This window comes from Schistocerca nitens, chromosome 10, assembly GCF_023898315.1.
Source record: "Schistocerca nitens isolate TAMUIC-IGC-003100 chromosome 10, iqSchNite1.1, whole genome shotgun sequence".
NCBI lineage: Eukaryota > Metazoa > Arthropoda > Insecta > Orthoptera > Acrididae > Schistocerca > Schistocerca nitens.
In genome coordinates, this window is record NC_064623.1 from 114,938,671 (window position 1) to 114,953,907 (window position 15,237).

At 40.2% G+C, this 15,237-nt stretch overlaps 1 protein-coding gene across 1 annotated transcript in view; it reads right to left on the reverse strand.

The window, feature by feature from the left end:
- LOC126210232 (symplekin) overlaps nucleotides 1–15,237 on the reverse strand; it is a 114,273-nt gene that overhangs the window by 14,115 nt on the left and 84,921 nt on the right. Inside the window, exons 15-17 of the mRNA XM_049939420.1 lie at nucleotides 13,368–13,546; nucleotides 5,622–5,793; nucleotides 2,767–2,885 (exon numbers count right to left, since the gene is read on the reverse strand). Coding sequence (XP_049795377.1) covers nucleotides 2,767–2,885; nucleotides 5,622–5,793; nucleotides 13,368–13,546 — 470 coding nt within the window. The remainder of the gene's footprint in view (nucleotides 1–2,766; nucleotides 2,886–5,621; nucleotides 5,794–13,367; nucleotides 13,547–15,237) is intronic.

Sequence of the window (15,237 nt, forward strand, 5' to 3'; positions counted from 1 at the left end):
GCAGATTAAAACTGTGTGCCGCACCGAGACTCGAGTCTCGGTCCGGCACACAGTTTTAATCTGCCAGGAAGTTGTATGGAGAAATGTTTCAAGATTGTGTGTGGTCAGCAGTGGGACAACTTCACTTTAAGTAGCACAGTGCAGCCCCACATTTATCAAATGATGTTCACGAGTGATTGCTCGACCATTTCCCAGGCCAACAGATCAGCATATGTAATCCACGAAAGTGGCCAGTTTCCAGTCCACACCTAATATCTTCTGCCTTTTTCCTGCAGGAATGGGCAAAGGAAAGGGCGCACTAACATAAAATGAGAACCTCAGTTTAATTGGAACTGGAAGCGAAAGTCAGTCCTGTTAGTTTGTCAGTAACCAAAGAAAATAATAAATTTACGGCAATTTAAAATAGGGAATGGTTTATCAAACACCCTTCAGTTTATCTGCACGGTGATATGACCCACTAACCCGCTGACTATTCACTATCAATTTATTGCCATAACTGACATTCAATTCCAATAACTGACAAAACTACTTCCTGTTAAGGTTACTTATAATTCATGACCTCCACCACACATGCACACACAACCACAAAGGATCAGTTTACAAAACTGTGTAAGATTTTCCAGAAGAATTCTACAGTGTGTGAACATAACATGCTTACAACAGTACTTAATTGTAATTTTATTTATTTATTTACTACTGTATGCCTATTAATGTTGAGCAGGTACATCATTACAGAACAGCTACACACCACTGCAACTATTGACTACTACAATTGGGTTCCTCTCATCCTTTATACTTGTCCCTCCCCCTCTAAGGAAGGAACAAATACTTCTGATATCTAGGTTGCATATAACTTTTACTTTTACACATTCGTCAGCAGTAATACACATTTCACCTCCTTCTGGTGTAAATACTGACCAGAAATTCTGTACATAATATATCTGACAGCAATGGTTCCTATTTTTAGAAGTCAACAGTGTCGGCTGCACAGGGTACACATTGGTGCAAATTGGCAGAGAGAGTGAGTGTGTGTTTGCTGCGTAGCAGGTAGTCAGGATTCCTCCCACATTCATGAATGTAATTGATGTTCATAGAGGGCACTCGTTAATCTTGGTATGGTAAGTAATATCATTTTATGACATTTTATAAAAAGATAGTTTTATTGAAGTCCATTGCCTATTAAATCGACACAGCTCAGATAAATTTGTGTTCACCATTCAGGTAGTGACCTTTAATAATTGTCCACATCCTTAAGTTTCAATTAATATAGATAAGCACAGGCACACACATTTTGTGATAAGACTGACCTGTGCAGCAGTTTTGGACACATGAAAAATTACAACTAGGTGAACAGGAGTGTTACAGATGTAATTCATCCACATTGGGGATTGTTTACATATCCCTTGTTTGACAACATATGGAGTATTCCAGAATGAGATTTTCACTCTGCAGCGGAGTGTGCGCTGACATGAAACTTCCTGGCAGATTAAAACTGTGTGCCCAACCGAGACTCGAACTCGGGACCTTTGCCTTCCGCGGGCAAGTGCTCTACCATCTGAGCTACCGAAGCACGACTCACGCCTGGTACTCACAGCTTTACTTCTGCCAGTATCTCATCTCCTACCTTCCAAACTTTACAGAAGCTCTCCTGCGATCCTTGCAGAACTAGCACTCCTGAAAGAAAGGATACTGCGGAGACATGGCTTAGCCACAGCCTGGGGGATGTTTCCAGAATGAGATTTTCACTCTGCAGCGGAGTGTGCGCTGATATGAAACTTCCTGGCAGATTAAAACTGTGTGCCCGACCGAGACTCGAACTCAGGACCTTTGCCTTTCGCGTGCAAGTGCTCTACCATCTGAGCTACTGAAGCACGACTCACGCCCAGTACTCACAGCTTTACTTCTGCCAGTATCTCATCTCCTACCTTCCAAACTGTACAGGAGAGCTTCTGTAAAGTTTGGAAGGTAGGAGATGAGATACTGGCAGAAGTAAAGCTGTGAGTACCAGGCGTGAGTCGTGCTTCGGTAGCTCAGATGGTAGAGCACTTGCCCGCGAAAGGCAAAGGTCCCGAGTTCGAGTCTCGGTCGGGCACACAGTTTTAATCTGCCAGGAAGGTTCATATGGAGTATTGTTTCGCAGCGCGTATTCCTAAGGGACCAAATTGCTGAGGTCATCGGTCCCTAGACTTGCACACTATTTAAACTGACTAATGCTAAGAACAGCAAACACACCCATGCCTGACGGAGAACTCTTGCCTCTGGCGGGAGGGGCCACGCAATCTGTGACATAGCGCCTCAATCCGTGTGGTTGCTTCCTTTGCAGTCTGGGACCCTTACCAAGTCAATTTAATGATTACACTATGGAAAAGCACTGCCCGTTGTGAAGAACCTTTGTCTCAAAATGTAAGAGTGCACATTCAATATGAGTAAAGAAGAACATTACATCTCCTCCCCCCCCCCCCCCCCTTTTCCACCTGACTGTATAATCCATAATGACCACAAGGGAAAAATTAAGAGAAATTTGGTTTTATACAGAGGGGCACCAACAATCCATTTTCTGGGTACCAAATCAGAATGGCGCAGGGAGGGGAACACCGTATACCTTTGAAAACACACCATACAGTGGCTTACAGTGTACAACGGTATGTGTACATGTAGATATACACAGCAGATATTGAATATTGAGATAGCTGTAGCACTGTGGCTTGGCATGAGTTAGTCAAATACTAGACACAGAAGAGATACCTAAATGGAGCAGATACTCACCCTTTATCACAGTCTTTAGTTCACACTTTGAAGGATCTATGCTGTGCAGAGCTATGAGCAATTCAGCTGGTGTAAGTGGAGACATGTGACTAGGCGATTCCGTATGTGTGCCGAGCAACCTGAAACAAAAGTTTTACTTCATTTTTATCTGTCCCGGAAAACTGTGAATGCAGCAGTGAGTAATCTTAAATGACATCAAACTAAATCCACGTACCAAAAAAAACAACATTCTGAAAATAATAGTGAACTCAGTGAGCTAGGGTGTCATTAAAAAGTGTTGCCTGATGAAGGATAGTGATTCATGCCTTCATATTAATGCTGTTTACAGGACAAGTCCAGTGACAGTGGCAAGCTACGTTCCACATTTATGCAAAGGATCCAAATTATGAAAACATAATAATATTGCTGACCCCCACACAGTATAGTCTTAATAGCAGTGGTATTAGAGGACCAGCGTTGGTAAAATTCTAACAAAATGGACTATCTTGCTCCTCAAGTCCCACTTTTGGGAAAGTTACGTTCGTACATTTGAACACAAATGTATGAAAATTCCTACAATTGGAGTACATACCACTGCAAGTGAATTGAACAAAAATGCGCCTCCAACAATTGTAGAACAACAGTGTGAATGCAACAATTGTAGAACAACAGTGTGAATGAAAAGTACCTAACTCATCAATTTTAGAGTGAAGTACCCAATACGCACATCAAATGGACAATAACATTACTCAGCACATAAACTCTAATAATGCAACTGATTGTAGATATCATCCTAGCTGTGGTACTGATGTGTGAAATGTTAGTGTTGAATCTCATGTTGACCAAGTACTTCACTATCTTCACATACTTTATTATCTAAAGTTTGGTCTCACTCTTAAGGGGTGGTGAAAATTATGCACATTGCAGGATACTGAACACATTAGAGATCATCATAACTCACTCAAATTATGTTCTGAAAATAAGGAATTTAATATCTCCATGACAGCACAACAATCCGATACTAAGAACTGAACAAGGACAAAAAGGCCTACTTTAGGGAGCAACCCCGACATTAATGTTAATTATTCTGGGAATCCAGAGAACACATGATGCTAGATCAGCAGACAGGAATAAAAGTCCAGTGCCGCACCATTTCACTTAGCTTTACATACCAACAAATAATCTTTATATTTATGAAATGATTTCTCAAGTGAACTACTCCTTTTAGATGTCAATCACTTTTGACGGCATATGCCAAAATACGTGCATTTTTGAGACATTTCGAAACACACACGTATCCCTTCTACATATCTCAGGAAAGTTTGGAACCATCTATAATCAATAACAGCAAATAAAAATTGATTTCTCTGAACAGAAAGTAAAAGTTATGTTGCAAGTCTATGTTCTAAATCCCTAGTGTAACTGGTGAGCAATGTTTATACAGGTGAAAAATAAAGTTATGAAGTAAGAAAAGAGGATGACTTGAGAGTAGATAGTTCAGGTGAAAAAAGATGCCGAAGGATGGATTTGGTGGCCTTTGGTAGGAACCATCAGATAACTTTGCTGAAGTGACACACTGAAACCACAGATAATATAAATTGGATTGCCAAACAAGGACATGAACTCCACTTCCAACCATGTTTCACTCAGACTGAAATTTAACTGTTCGCAACCACTTCATGCAGTATCTGAGAACTGTTTAGCGAACATCCCGATATGTGTATATTTTTTCATTCTAACAGTAGGCTTTTCAGGAATTTGGCATTTTAATGAGCATTAAGTACATGGTTAACATTTTAGAATATTTATGACAGATTTTCACCTACTTATGACATTAAAAAGATTGAATCAAATGGTGTCAAGTTATGAACAAAAATACCTGACTTGTTAATCCTGCACCAAATATCAGTGTAAATTCGGAATGTAAAAAAATAGCCTATTATTTCTTTAACAGTTACTACGGCGTCCATAAGCCATACGTGCACACTTGCCTTGGCAGTTTACAACCACCCAATGTATCCCTTACGGGCTAGTGCCTATCGACTCCTTGAATGTCATTTAGCACGGCATGGAAGCTATTTCATCACATAATGTGGAGGTAGTACCTTGTTCTGCTCCCAGAAGACTACACTTACCAATTTTCTAAACATAGTGGCAATTGGAAGAAGTATGACAGACACATCTGTAGTTCATTCACTGATGTTTATGAAGGTAAAAGTAGTGTGTAGCAAGCTGATAGAGACAGAGATCTTGGATATTTTACATGGAGATCCAGGATCAGAAACAAGATACTGACAGAGAAGATTCTTTCTCTTCAGATGACAGTACCACTGATGAATAGAGTACGTCTGTGTTTCTGTTGTCTGTAAATTGAGTAGTTCATTCTAGTGTTTTGTACTATAAGCAATGCTCACATCTTCATTTCCATTTGGACTTGAGAGAATTGATTTACACGTTCTTTCTCTATTCAGACAATGGTACAGACTACCATCAGCCACCATCTGTAGTAGCTGTTTCCTCTTGTGTGTGCATATGTGTATGTGTGTGTGTGTGTGTGTGTGTGTGTGTGTGTGTGTGTGTTTTTCCCTTTTAAATGGTGCAAGAATCATGTTCCTATCACATTTCTGTATTTTGCAATGTCATTTAGAAGCAACACAGAATGATGTCATTTCACGGCCAAGTAGCAGGTGTGAAGAGGCCACTGTTGAACGTGTTAACACTGCCAATTCAAGCACAGGCATATGGTGTTAAGATATGGGTTTTGTACCATTACATTTGGTAGCTAAATATTTTTCATAGAATTATTAATTTTCAATATATTTTGAAGCAATGGGAATGCTAAAATAACGTCAATTATTAGTTTTCAAACTTGTAACCTGTTGAAAACCTCCTTGACAACAACAGGGTTGAGTTTGATGAGCTTGGGCAGAGCAGCGATCACTTCCTTCTTGCTGAGACCATTCAGAACAGGAATCAGGAATCTCACATCTGACACGCGGGTGTGGTACAATTCTCGAACACGAGCCACCAGCTCTGCACTTGGCGGTGCTGAAAATAAGAGGCCACATCATCAGCATACAATGCATTAAAATGAAACAAGATGCAGTCAGCAAAAATAATATCAGGGCTCAGTCTCTCACCATAGGATCGGATAAATCATTTATTTAAAAATGCAATTACCACACACTATATTGTACAAGAAATAGAACAATAAGAAACAATAAATGTAGCCTGTGAACAGGATTAGTAAACAGAGTAGAATGTTAAATATTTTGGGTGTACATATTGATGAAATGTTTTTAAAAATATTTTTAACCTGGCTGTACCTCAGCAACAGTTAGAGATCAGTAAATGAATCCAAAGCAGCCAACAATTTGCAACAAAATATGGTTTTATTCAATATTCAATCTTTTACCATGCTTTCAACAGATGTAAACCCATCTTCTTTGGAGGGGCAGGGGGGGGGGGGGGGTTGTCAACATTTAACCTGAAAATGGTGTAAAAGCGATAACTACAAACTTAGAAACATACATGTCAAAATTTTGCATCATACAGGGGTGAGAGTATCACATACAGGGTGTTACAAAAAGGTACGGCCAAACTTTCAGGAAACATTCCTCACACACAAAGAAAGAAAATATGTTATGTGGACATGTGTCCGGAAACACTTACTTTCCATGTTAGAGCTCATTTTATTACTTCTCTTCAAATCACATTAATCATGGAATGGAAACACACAGCAACAGAGTATACCGGCGTGACTTCAAACACTTTGTTACAGGAAATGTTCAAAATGTCCTCCGTTAGCAAGGATACATGCATCCACCCTCCGTCGCATGGAATCACTGATGCGCTGATGCAGCCCTGGAGAATGGCATATTGTATCACAGCCGTCCACAATACGAGCACGAAGAGTCTCTACATTTGGTACCGGGGTTGCGTAGACAAGAGCTTTCAAATGCCCCCATAAATGAAAGTCAAGAGGGTTGAGGTCAGGAGAGCGTGGAGGCCATGGAATTGGTCCGCCTCTACCAATCCATCGGTCACCGAATCTGTTGTTGAGCAGCGTACGAACACTTAGACTGAAATGTGCAGGAGCTCCATCGTGCATGAACCACTTGTAAAGGCACATGTTCTAGCAGCACAGGTGGAGTATCCCGTATGAAATCATGATAACGTGCTCCATTGAGCGTAGGTGGAAGAACATGGGGCCCAATCAAGACATCACCAACAATGCCTGCCCAAACGTTCACAGAAAATCTGTGTTGATGACGTGATTGCACAATTGCGTGCGGATTCTCGTCAGCCCACACATGTTGATTGTGAAAATTTACAATTTAATCACATTGGAATGAAGCCTCATCCGTAAAGAGAACATTTGCACTGAAATGAGGATTGACACATCGTTGGATGAACCATTCGCAGAAGTGTACCCGTGGAGGCCAATCAGCTGCTGATAGTGCCTGCACACGCTGTGCAAAGGTACGGAAACAACTGGTTCTCCCGTAGCACTCTCCATACAGTGACGTGGTCAACGTTACCTTGTACAGCAGCAACTTCTCTGAAGCTGACATTAGGGTTATCGTCAACTGCACGAAGAATTGCCTCGTCCATTGCAGGTGTCCTCATCGCTCTAGGTCTTCCCCAGTTGCGAGTCATAGGCTGGAATGTTCCGTGCTTCCTAAGACGCCGATCAATTGCTTCGAACGTCTTCCTGTCGGGACACCTTCGTTCTGGAAATCTGTCTTGATACAAACGTACCGCACCACGGCTATTGCCCCGTGCTAATCCATACATCAAATGGGCATCTGCCAACTCCGCATTTGTAAACATTGCACTGACTGCAAAACCACGTTCGTGATGAACACTAACCTGTTGATGCTACGTACTGATGTGCTTGATGCTAGTACTGTAGAGCAATGAGTCACATGTCAACACAAGCACCGAAGTCAACATTACCTTCCTTCAATTGGGCCAACTGGCGGTGAATCGAGGAAGTACAGTACATACTGACGAAACTAAAATGAGCTCTAACATGGAAATTAAGCGTTTCCGGACACATGTCCACATAACATCTTTTCTTTATTTGTGTGTGAGGAATGTTTCCTGAAAGTTTGGCCGTACCTTTTTGTAACACCCTGTATATCATAAAACATAACCAAAGGAATAAAAACTGATACAGAATTACCTGACAAGTCTTAACCAGGGGGAACACATATTTTAGAATGTATAAAGTGTGTGCTGAAATCATATTTTCACTGAACAAATGTCCGAATGCTTCTTCACTATTTGGTGTTTTTCCAGTATAAAATTTTGTAAGTACTACTTTGCATTCTTTTTATTCTGTTTCATGATATATGATATTTTCTGTTGTGTGGGAGGAAAGACCAAAGTGAGTAAGTTTGCTCTTAGCGTAATTCAATTGGACCACAGATGCAGCTGAGGTACAACACACCAACTCCCTGGAAGGTCGCATTGGCCAAGTGCTAGCACAGGAAGAGATCGGTGATAAAGCCACTGCAGTAACTGCAACAGATAACTGTGAAGCAACCACATAAGTGAAACTTTCTGGTGGATCAAAACTGTGTGTCAGACTGAGACTCAAACTCAGGACCTCTGCCTTTCGTGGGCATGTGCTCTACCAACTGAGCTACCCAAGCACGACTTACAACCTGTCCCCACAGATTTACTTCTGCCAGTACCTCATCTCCTTCCAAACTTCACAGAACCTCTCCTGCGAAACTCCTGTGAAGTTTGGAAGGTAGGAGACAAGGTACTGGTTCAAGTAAAGCTGCGAGGATGGGTCGTGAGTCGTGCTTGGGTAGTTCAGTTGGTAGAGTACTTTTTAAGTTGATGCTGGCCAAATTTTATTAGGGAATTAGGCACTAAAAGTAGTAGTACTCTTTTGTTACTTTGGCAGAAAAATAACTGTAAAGCAAGAAAGTAACTGATTGTGGCTGAAGTAGATAGGATACAAAATGTGGACTGGCAACATCAAATTTAAATTTAAGTGTTAGAAAGCTTTTTGCAGGTATCTGTTTGGAGCATAGCCTTGTATGGAAGTGAAATGTGGACAATAAACACTGCAGACAACAAGAGAATACAAGTTTTTGGAGAATGCTGAAGATTTGATGCGAAGATATAAGGTACAGAATCAAACTGAAGAAAGAAACCATAGCCTGAGGCATCAAGGGATCAGAATTTGGTAATGGAGGGAAATGTGAGGGACCAAAAATTGTAAAGATATACCAATACTTGACTACAGTAAGCAGATTCGAGTGGGTGTACAGACTGCACATCACCTCCTCTCAGAGCAGCTACCTTCTAGCTTAGAAAAGAAACAAACATTTAATGGGTTAACACGTCACAGAACTGACACAAAAGTCAATGGCAAGTTGCTAGAAGGACCAGGAAGAGCAGAGGTTCCCAAACTGGGGGGCGCGCCCCCCTGGGGAGGGGTGATGATGTTGCAAGGAGGGGTGGAGTTAGTGGTATAAACCTAATATTTCTTTTTAATATCGATATTTTAATAAAAATGGATGTGCAGGTATTAATGATAGATTACGGTGCTAAATGCAATCGTTTGGCGTCCCACTTCCCGCAATCCTATCTCAATAACCTATCCTAGAACATACAGCTTTTGAAGATCACGCTCAGAATGACACGTTTAGAATGTCAAACACAGAAACTCTCAAAATTACTAAGGCGATATGCATTAATTCTAATATATCAGATTTGTAAACAACTTACTGCTGGCAATTGGAAAACAGAAAAGTCAGGTATTAACTATTCCGTACATTTGTACACATGAACTGAACGTAATCGTGTTATAACTTTTAGCCGTAGTAGGCTATGTTCATCAGAGTAATAATCACTTATACCGCGTAATTGCAAAAATGCCGTTTTATTACCCTGTCAACCCGCGGATCCCCATGTGATGCGATTACAGTGACTTTAATACTCTTCAAATGAACTGGCAGGTTCGTAATTTGGACACCAGAAAAATGTGCACGACGTGAATGCGAAACTAGTACAAGTGTTCGTTCCGAGTACAGTACTTCATACAGAAGTACGCTGGCTCTCAAAAGGAAATATGCTAGGAAGATTATTTGAGCTTCGAGACGAAGTGATGCAGTTTGTGGAAAATAACAAAGAAACTGAATTGTATGTGGAATTTAGAAAGCCCGGTGTTCATGTTGCATTGGCTTATCTGTCAGATATTTTCGAATCTTTAAACACATTGAATTTGAAATTACAAGGTGGAGAGTCAAACAATTTTTCATCGGGATGCCATCAAAGCGTTTAGAGATAAGTTTCAACTATGGAAACGTAAAATTTTAGCCTGCAATTATTCCTGCTTTCCCAGATTGTTCGGAAGCCTGGAAGAAGCCCGATTTCAAAACGATTTTAAGGATACTGATACTAAGAGTAAAATATCAAACCATTTGCAGCACCTCACTGATGAATTCGAACGATACCTCCCTAACAGTTGTGATGATAAAATTTATTATAGGTTAACGACGGATCCAGTTCACGTTGACGTGGATGTTTTGCCAGATAGACTACAAGAGGAAGTCTTAGAAATTAAAAATGATTCTGCAGTGAAGTATGACTTTGAGAAGATGGATAAGCCATTATTTTGGGTGAAATATCTCACGGTGTATCCCAGCACAGCAGAACAAGCACTGAAACTGTATTTACCATTTTCAAGCACTTATTTGTGCTAAAGAGCATTTTCAGTGGTAGTGGCAATAAAAAATAAGCTTTGAAGCAAACTCAGTATTGCCAATGATTTACGTTGCGCAGTTTCTACTATTCAGCCAAGAATTCAAAATCTTGTAAAAAATATTCAAGCTCATCCTTCACATTGATTTATTTGTTTGTTTCTTGCCATGTGTGTGTGGAAATAATATTTTTATAATAAATACGTCACATTATAAGAGAACTTGTTATTTTCATCCTAACTATCCTTACATGTAGGTAATACTGTAAAATTATAAAAAACTATTTCGAAGAAACAATATAAAATAAACATAGTGAATCTGATTTAAATATAAATACTGTGTGTGATCCTTATGGATTCTGATGTTACGTGTGGTATGTTATTTCAACTAATAATAGTATTTCTTCCGGATGAAGACACAGCGAAAGTTTATCCTAGATATGGAAAGCGAAGAGTAGTCCTAAAATCGTATACGGGTGAAGAAATGGTGTGCAGCAAGGGAATGTAATCAAGGTAAGGAAGTTGTTTTATTCATATTTTTTAAAGTTCTGTGTAGTCTGCACGATTATTGCGTAAAACTAATTTTTTATTTTTTGTCTGGTTCTGGGAACTGGGCCTATGCGCAATGACAATGGGGAGCGCTATAGGTGTACATATCAGGGATGTTCGTTAACACCGTGACTGAGTGACTATTTTTGATAGTAATAAGCTACACTCAACTTAAAATAATAGCTCGCATCCACTAATCTGCAAAGGTCGCAAATATTTTTCCTTGTTTACCAAGGACTTTCTTTACTTTCGGAGTGGCTTATAATCACTAGACTAGACTGATGACGTAATAACTGCGACTCGATACATTAACAGCCCACCATGTTACATGACGTCACCATCACAAATTGTTCAATAGTTTCTTGATAATTAATAAAAAGTCTATATTTTTTATGGGGGGGGGGGGGACGTAAGTTTTCTTTTCGGCAGAAGGGGGCGTGACAAAAGTTTGGGAACCTCTGAGATAGAGCCTCTTCATTCATTATCAACAGTCACTAGTCACAACACTGCACAAGGATGAACACTACATTCACAATGGCTACTTACTGCTACAGCATACAAGTGTGGTCCCATTTATTTTGCAACATAATTTCCTTTCAGCTCTAGACATTTTTCCCAGTGATATTCAATAAGTTCAATATCCTTTTAATAATGAGAACTGTCTAACTCCTCAAAACAGCCATTAACTGCCGACATAACATCTTAATTTGTTGAAAATCTTCAACCTTCGAGACATTTTTTCAAGTTTGGTGACAGAAATTATTCCGAGGGGGCTAAATCTGGTGAATAGGGTGCATGAGGTAGCAATTCAAACTTTAATCCATTACTTACTATCAAAAACAGTCTTGATCACAAATTATTTATTCTGGTGACTGGTTTCGACCACAACTGTGGTCATCTTCCGACCAATGAGTAAGAACCACCAGGAGGATGTTCTTACTCATTGGTCTGAACAAGAACACAGTTGTGGTCGAAACCGGTCACCGGAATAAATAATTTGTGATCAAGACTGTTTTTGATAGTAAATATTTGTAATAACGTTGATCACTGTGTACTCCCACAATGTATTCACAAGCATTTAATCCATTAATTTTGGCCATTGCAATAATGGACTTGTGAGATGGTGCATTGTCCTGAAGAAACAACACTTTCTTCTTGGCCAAATGGGCAATTTTTGCTCGATTTCTTCGGCAAACGTTGCAATAAGTCCGCATAATACTCGCTGTTGATAATTTTTCCATTGTCAAGGTAGTCAATGGAAATTATCTCACGCACATTCCAAAAAAAACGACGCCATGACCTTGCCTGCAGACTAAACGGTATTAGCCTTTTTTGGAGTCCACTGTTTTGATTGTTCTTTTCTTTCGGGTGTGAAATGGTGGACCCATGTTTCATCCATGGTTATGAAACGGGGAAAGGGGGGGGGGGGGAGGGAGGGAGGGAGGGTACAAAAACAGCTTTGTTGCTGTGAAAATTCGCTAAACACCCAATTGAAACATCTTCACGACACTGTTTTAGCTCAATTGAGAGCAAAAGCGGCTCAAACATTGCAGACAGTTTTCTCATAACCAAATTTTGAAATAATATGCGATGTACCACAATTTTTGAAATGACTGCTATGTCTGCTAGCTCGTGCACTTTCAGTTGACGATCATCCAGTACCGCTTTGTGGAGTTTCTTCACAATTTCTGGAGCCGTCACCTCATTTGGTCGACTCCTGCGATGCTCGTCTTAACAGCTCGTACACATCGTCTGAACTCAGCTAGCCAATATTTTACTGTTGTCAATGAAGGAGCACACTATACCAAAGCAGAATCTACCTCAGCTTTAATATCGGTTGTACCAAGGCCTTTCAAAAGAAAATATTGTATCACATAATGATGAGCAATTTTGTCCATTTCCACAAGTTCACTCACAATGTTCACTATTGATGGGTGCCAAACAAATACTAAACAATGTGGCATTTTCAAACTTTAAACATATGCTTCATAGATCGTATACTTTCTAATCCAGAGATATTTTTCAACAATGACTGCCATCTCTTGGTCAGGCCGGGTACTTATTAGACCACCATCGTACAATACTGTTACACAGCCAAGATTGGCAACAAGTGTAAACATTCCAGTGCAGTCAGCTGACTTTCAAAAATCCCAGAGGGGCCAAGATAAAGTTTGTGATCTGCAAGTTGTACTGATTATGACAGAATGAAGAGGTTCACAAAACAGACGAACTAGGAGAACTGCACGAAAGAAGACTTTAGACTCAAGACCACAACAAACACAACAAGTCACACAGTCTACACTAGCACATTCGACAACAGACAGTGAGAAGTTAAAGATTCTGCACTAACTCTTTTCGGTGAGGATGTGGATGACGCGGGTGACGAGCGTCTCGGCACCCTTGGGGCACTCCTCCACCAGCCGGAGCAGCTGCGGGGAGTCCATGCCCATCCCTCTGACCGGCTGCTCCAGCAAGCGCAGGATGGTTCGCTTCATGTCCGCTGCCGTCTGCACGTACACTCTGGCCAGTCTGCAAGCAGGCACTGCAAATAGTTTCCATATATCACTATCTCCCCCCCCCCCCCCCCCCCCTCCCCACGCAAGCACACTACAGACAAAATAAAGCATAGCATTAATTTTTGCATTATCCACTTTACAAACCAATAAACATAGCATTACTTATCCCCTTATACATCACAAAAGACCATGACAGCAAAATCAGAGATATGAACTCACACAGACGTTTGTCAACACTCATTCTTCTCACAAACGGATTACAAGTCAAGCAGAAGTGGGGAGGAGTGCACTTGTGTACTTTGTTGAGTATTAATGCAAATGTGGATCCAGTGTAGATGTTACCTCTCAGTTGGCTACTTGCTGACAACCTCCATCAGACCAATTCTTTGTTAATCTTGATAAAATCATTTAAATAGTTCCTAATATGACCTACTTATTCTGTTAAGAGTTCATACTATTTGGCATTTAGCATTTCATGCCTTTCTTACCTTAGTATTATAAGAGAACAGGTTTTCACCAATTTCAAAATATTACTCAAGGCGAACAAAAGTGGCTCTAGTTCTCTGACTTAGGAATTATTTGCATGGTTCTTCTTGATTTTTTAAATTGTTATTTTGTGGTATAAGCGTATGGCTGGGCTACTGGTCTGACTGCAGGTAGAGTACAGCATTTTTTTTTTTTTTTTTTTTTTTTTGCTGCAGCTTGGTAGCCTGGTGCCCTTGCCCTATTTTGCCTCAAGGAAAGGACCCCAGCGCTCATTTCATAGCAAGCTGAGTGGAGCTGTCCTGGGGGGGGGGGGGGGGGGGGGGAATAGTCTCCACTTGTCTGGCACTGAACGCAGAACCTCGAGAGTGTAGTTCTGCATCTGCTACCACAGCCTTGTCTTCCTCATATTATATGATCTTAATGCTGCACTCTTCTTGCTTATTGAAGGACTACTCTTCAAGGCTGTGGTGATACATATCCTTCCAGAGAAACAACACACATCTCCATATCTTCTTACCAGCGATGAGTCTCCCAACTAAAAATTATGAAATAAGGTACCGAATGTAAAGGCACAAATATTTGTGTGTATGTTATTTTTAATTTCATGTGGTGAGTGATATCTAATGCTGATGATTGTCTTCAAGATGTGATGGTGTTCGAGTGACTTCAAGAGAGAAACTACCTGCTCAGAAAAGGGAATAAAAATTCCACGCATTGACAGTCTGCCTTGGAGATGCACAGAGATCCAAAGCATAGATATAACTGAACAATGGACGTTAGCTTAGTCGATGTAGTTCAATTAATGTACGATTTCTGAAATCAATTTCACAAGTTGCTTGGTGGATAGTACAAATGTGGTGTAACAATTCTTAATTGCAACATGAGTACAGGTGGAAGGAAAAAAGTAAAGAGGATCTTAACTATACTGAACACTACACCTCAAGGCAATAATTTTTAGAGTTTCAAATCCCAGTGTCTATAGTTGTTCACGTTTAACTAATGAGTAAGCAATCAAGTGCCAATGTTTCCTAAGATACTTATTTGCCAAGACACTAATTTCAAGCAAAACTTAAGAACTTGAACAAAACTTTTAAATCTCAGTTAAATTAACACACTGAGTAGGTAATATCAATCAAACAATGGAAAATCCAGGATGGACTGTAACAATATTGTGAAAAGGAAAGTTGCTACTCACCATATAGCGGAGATGCTGAGTTG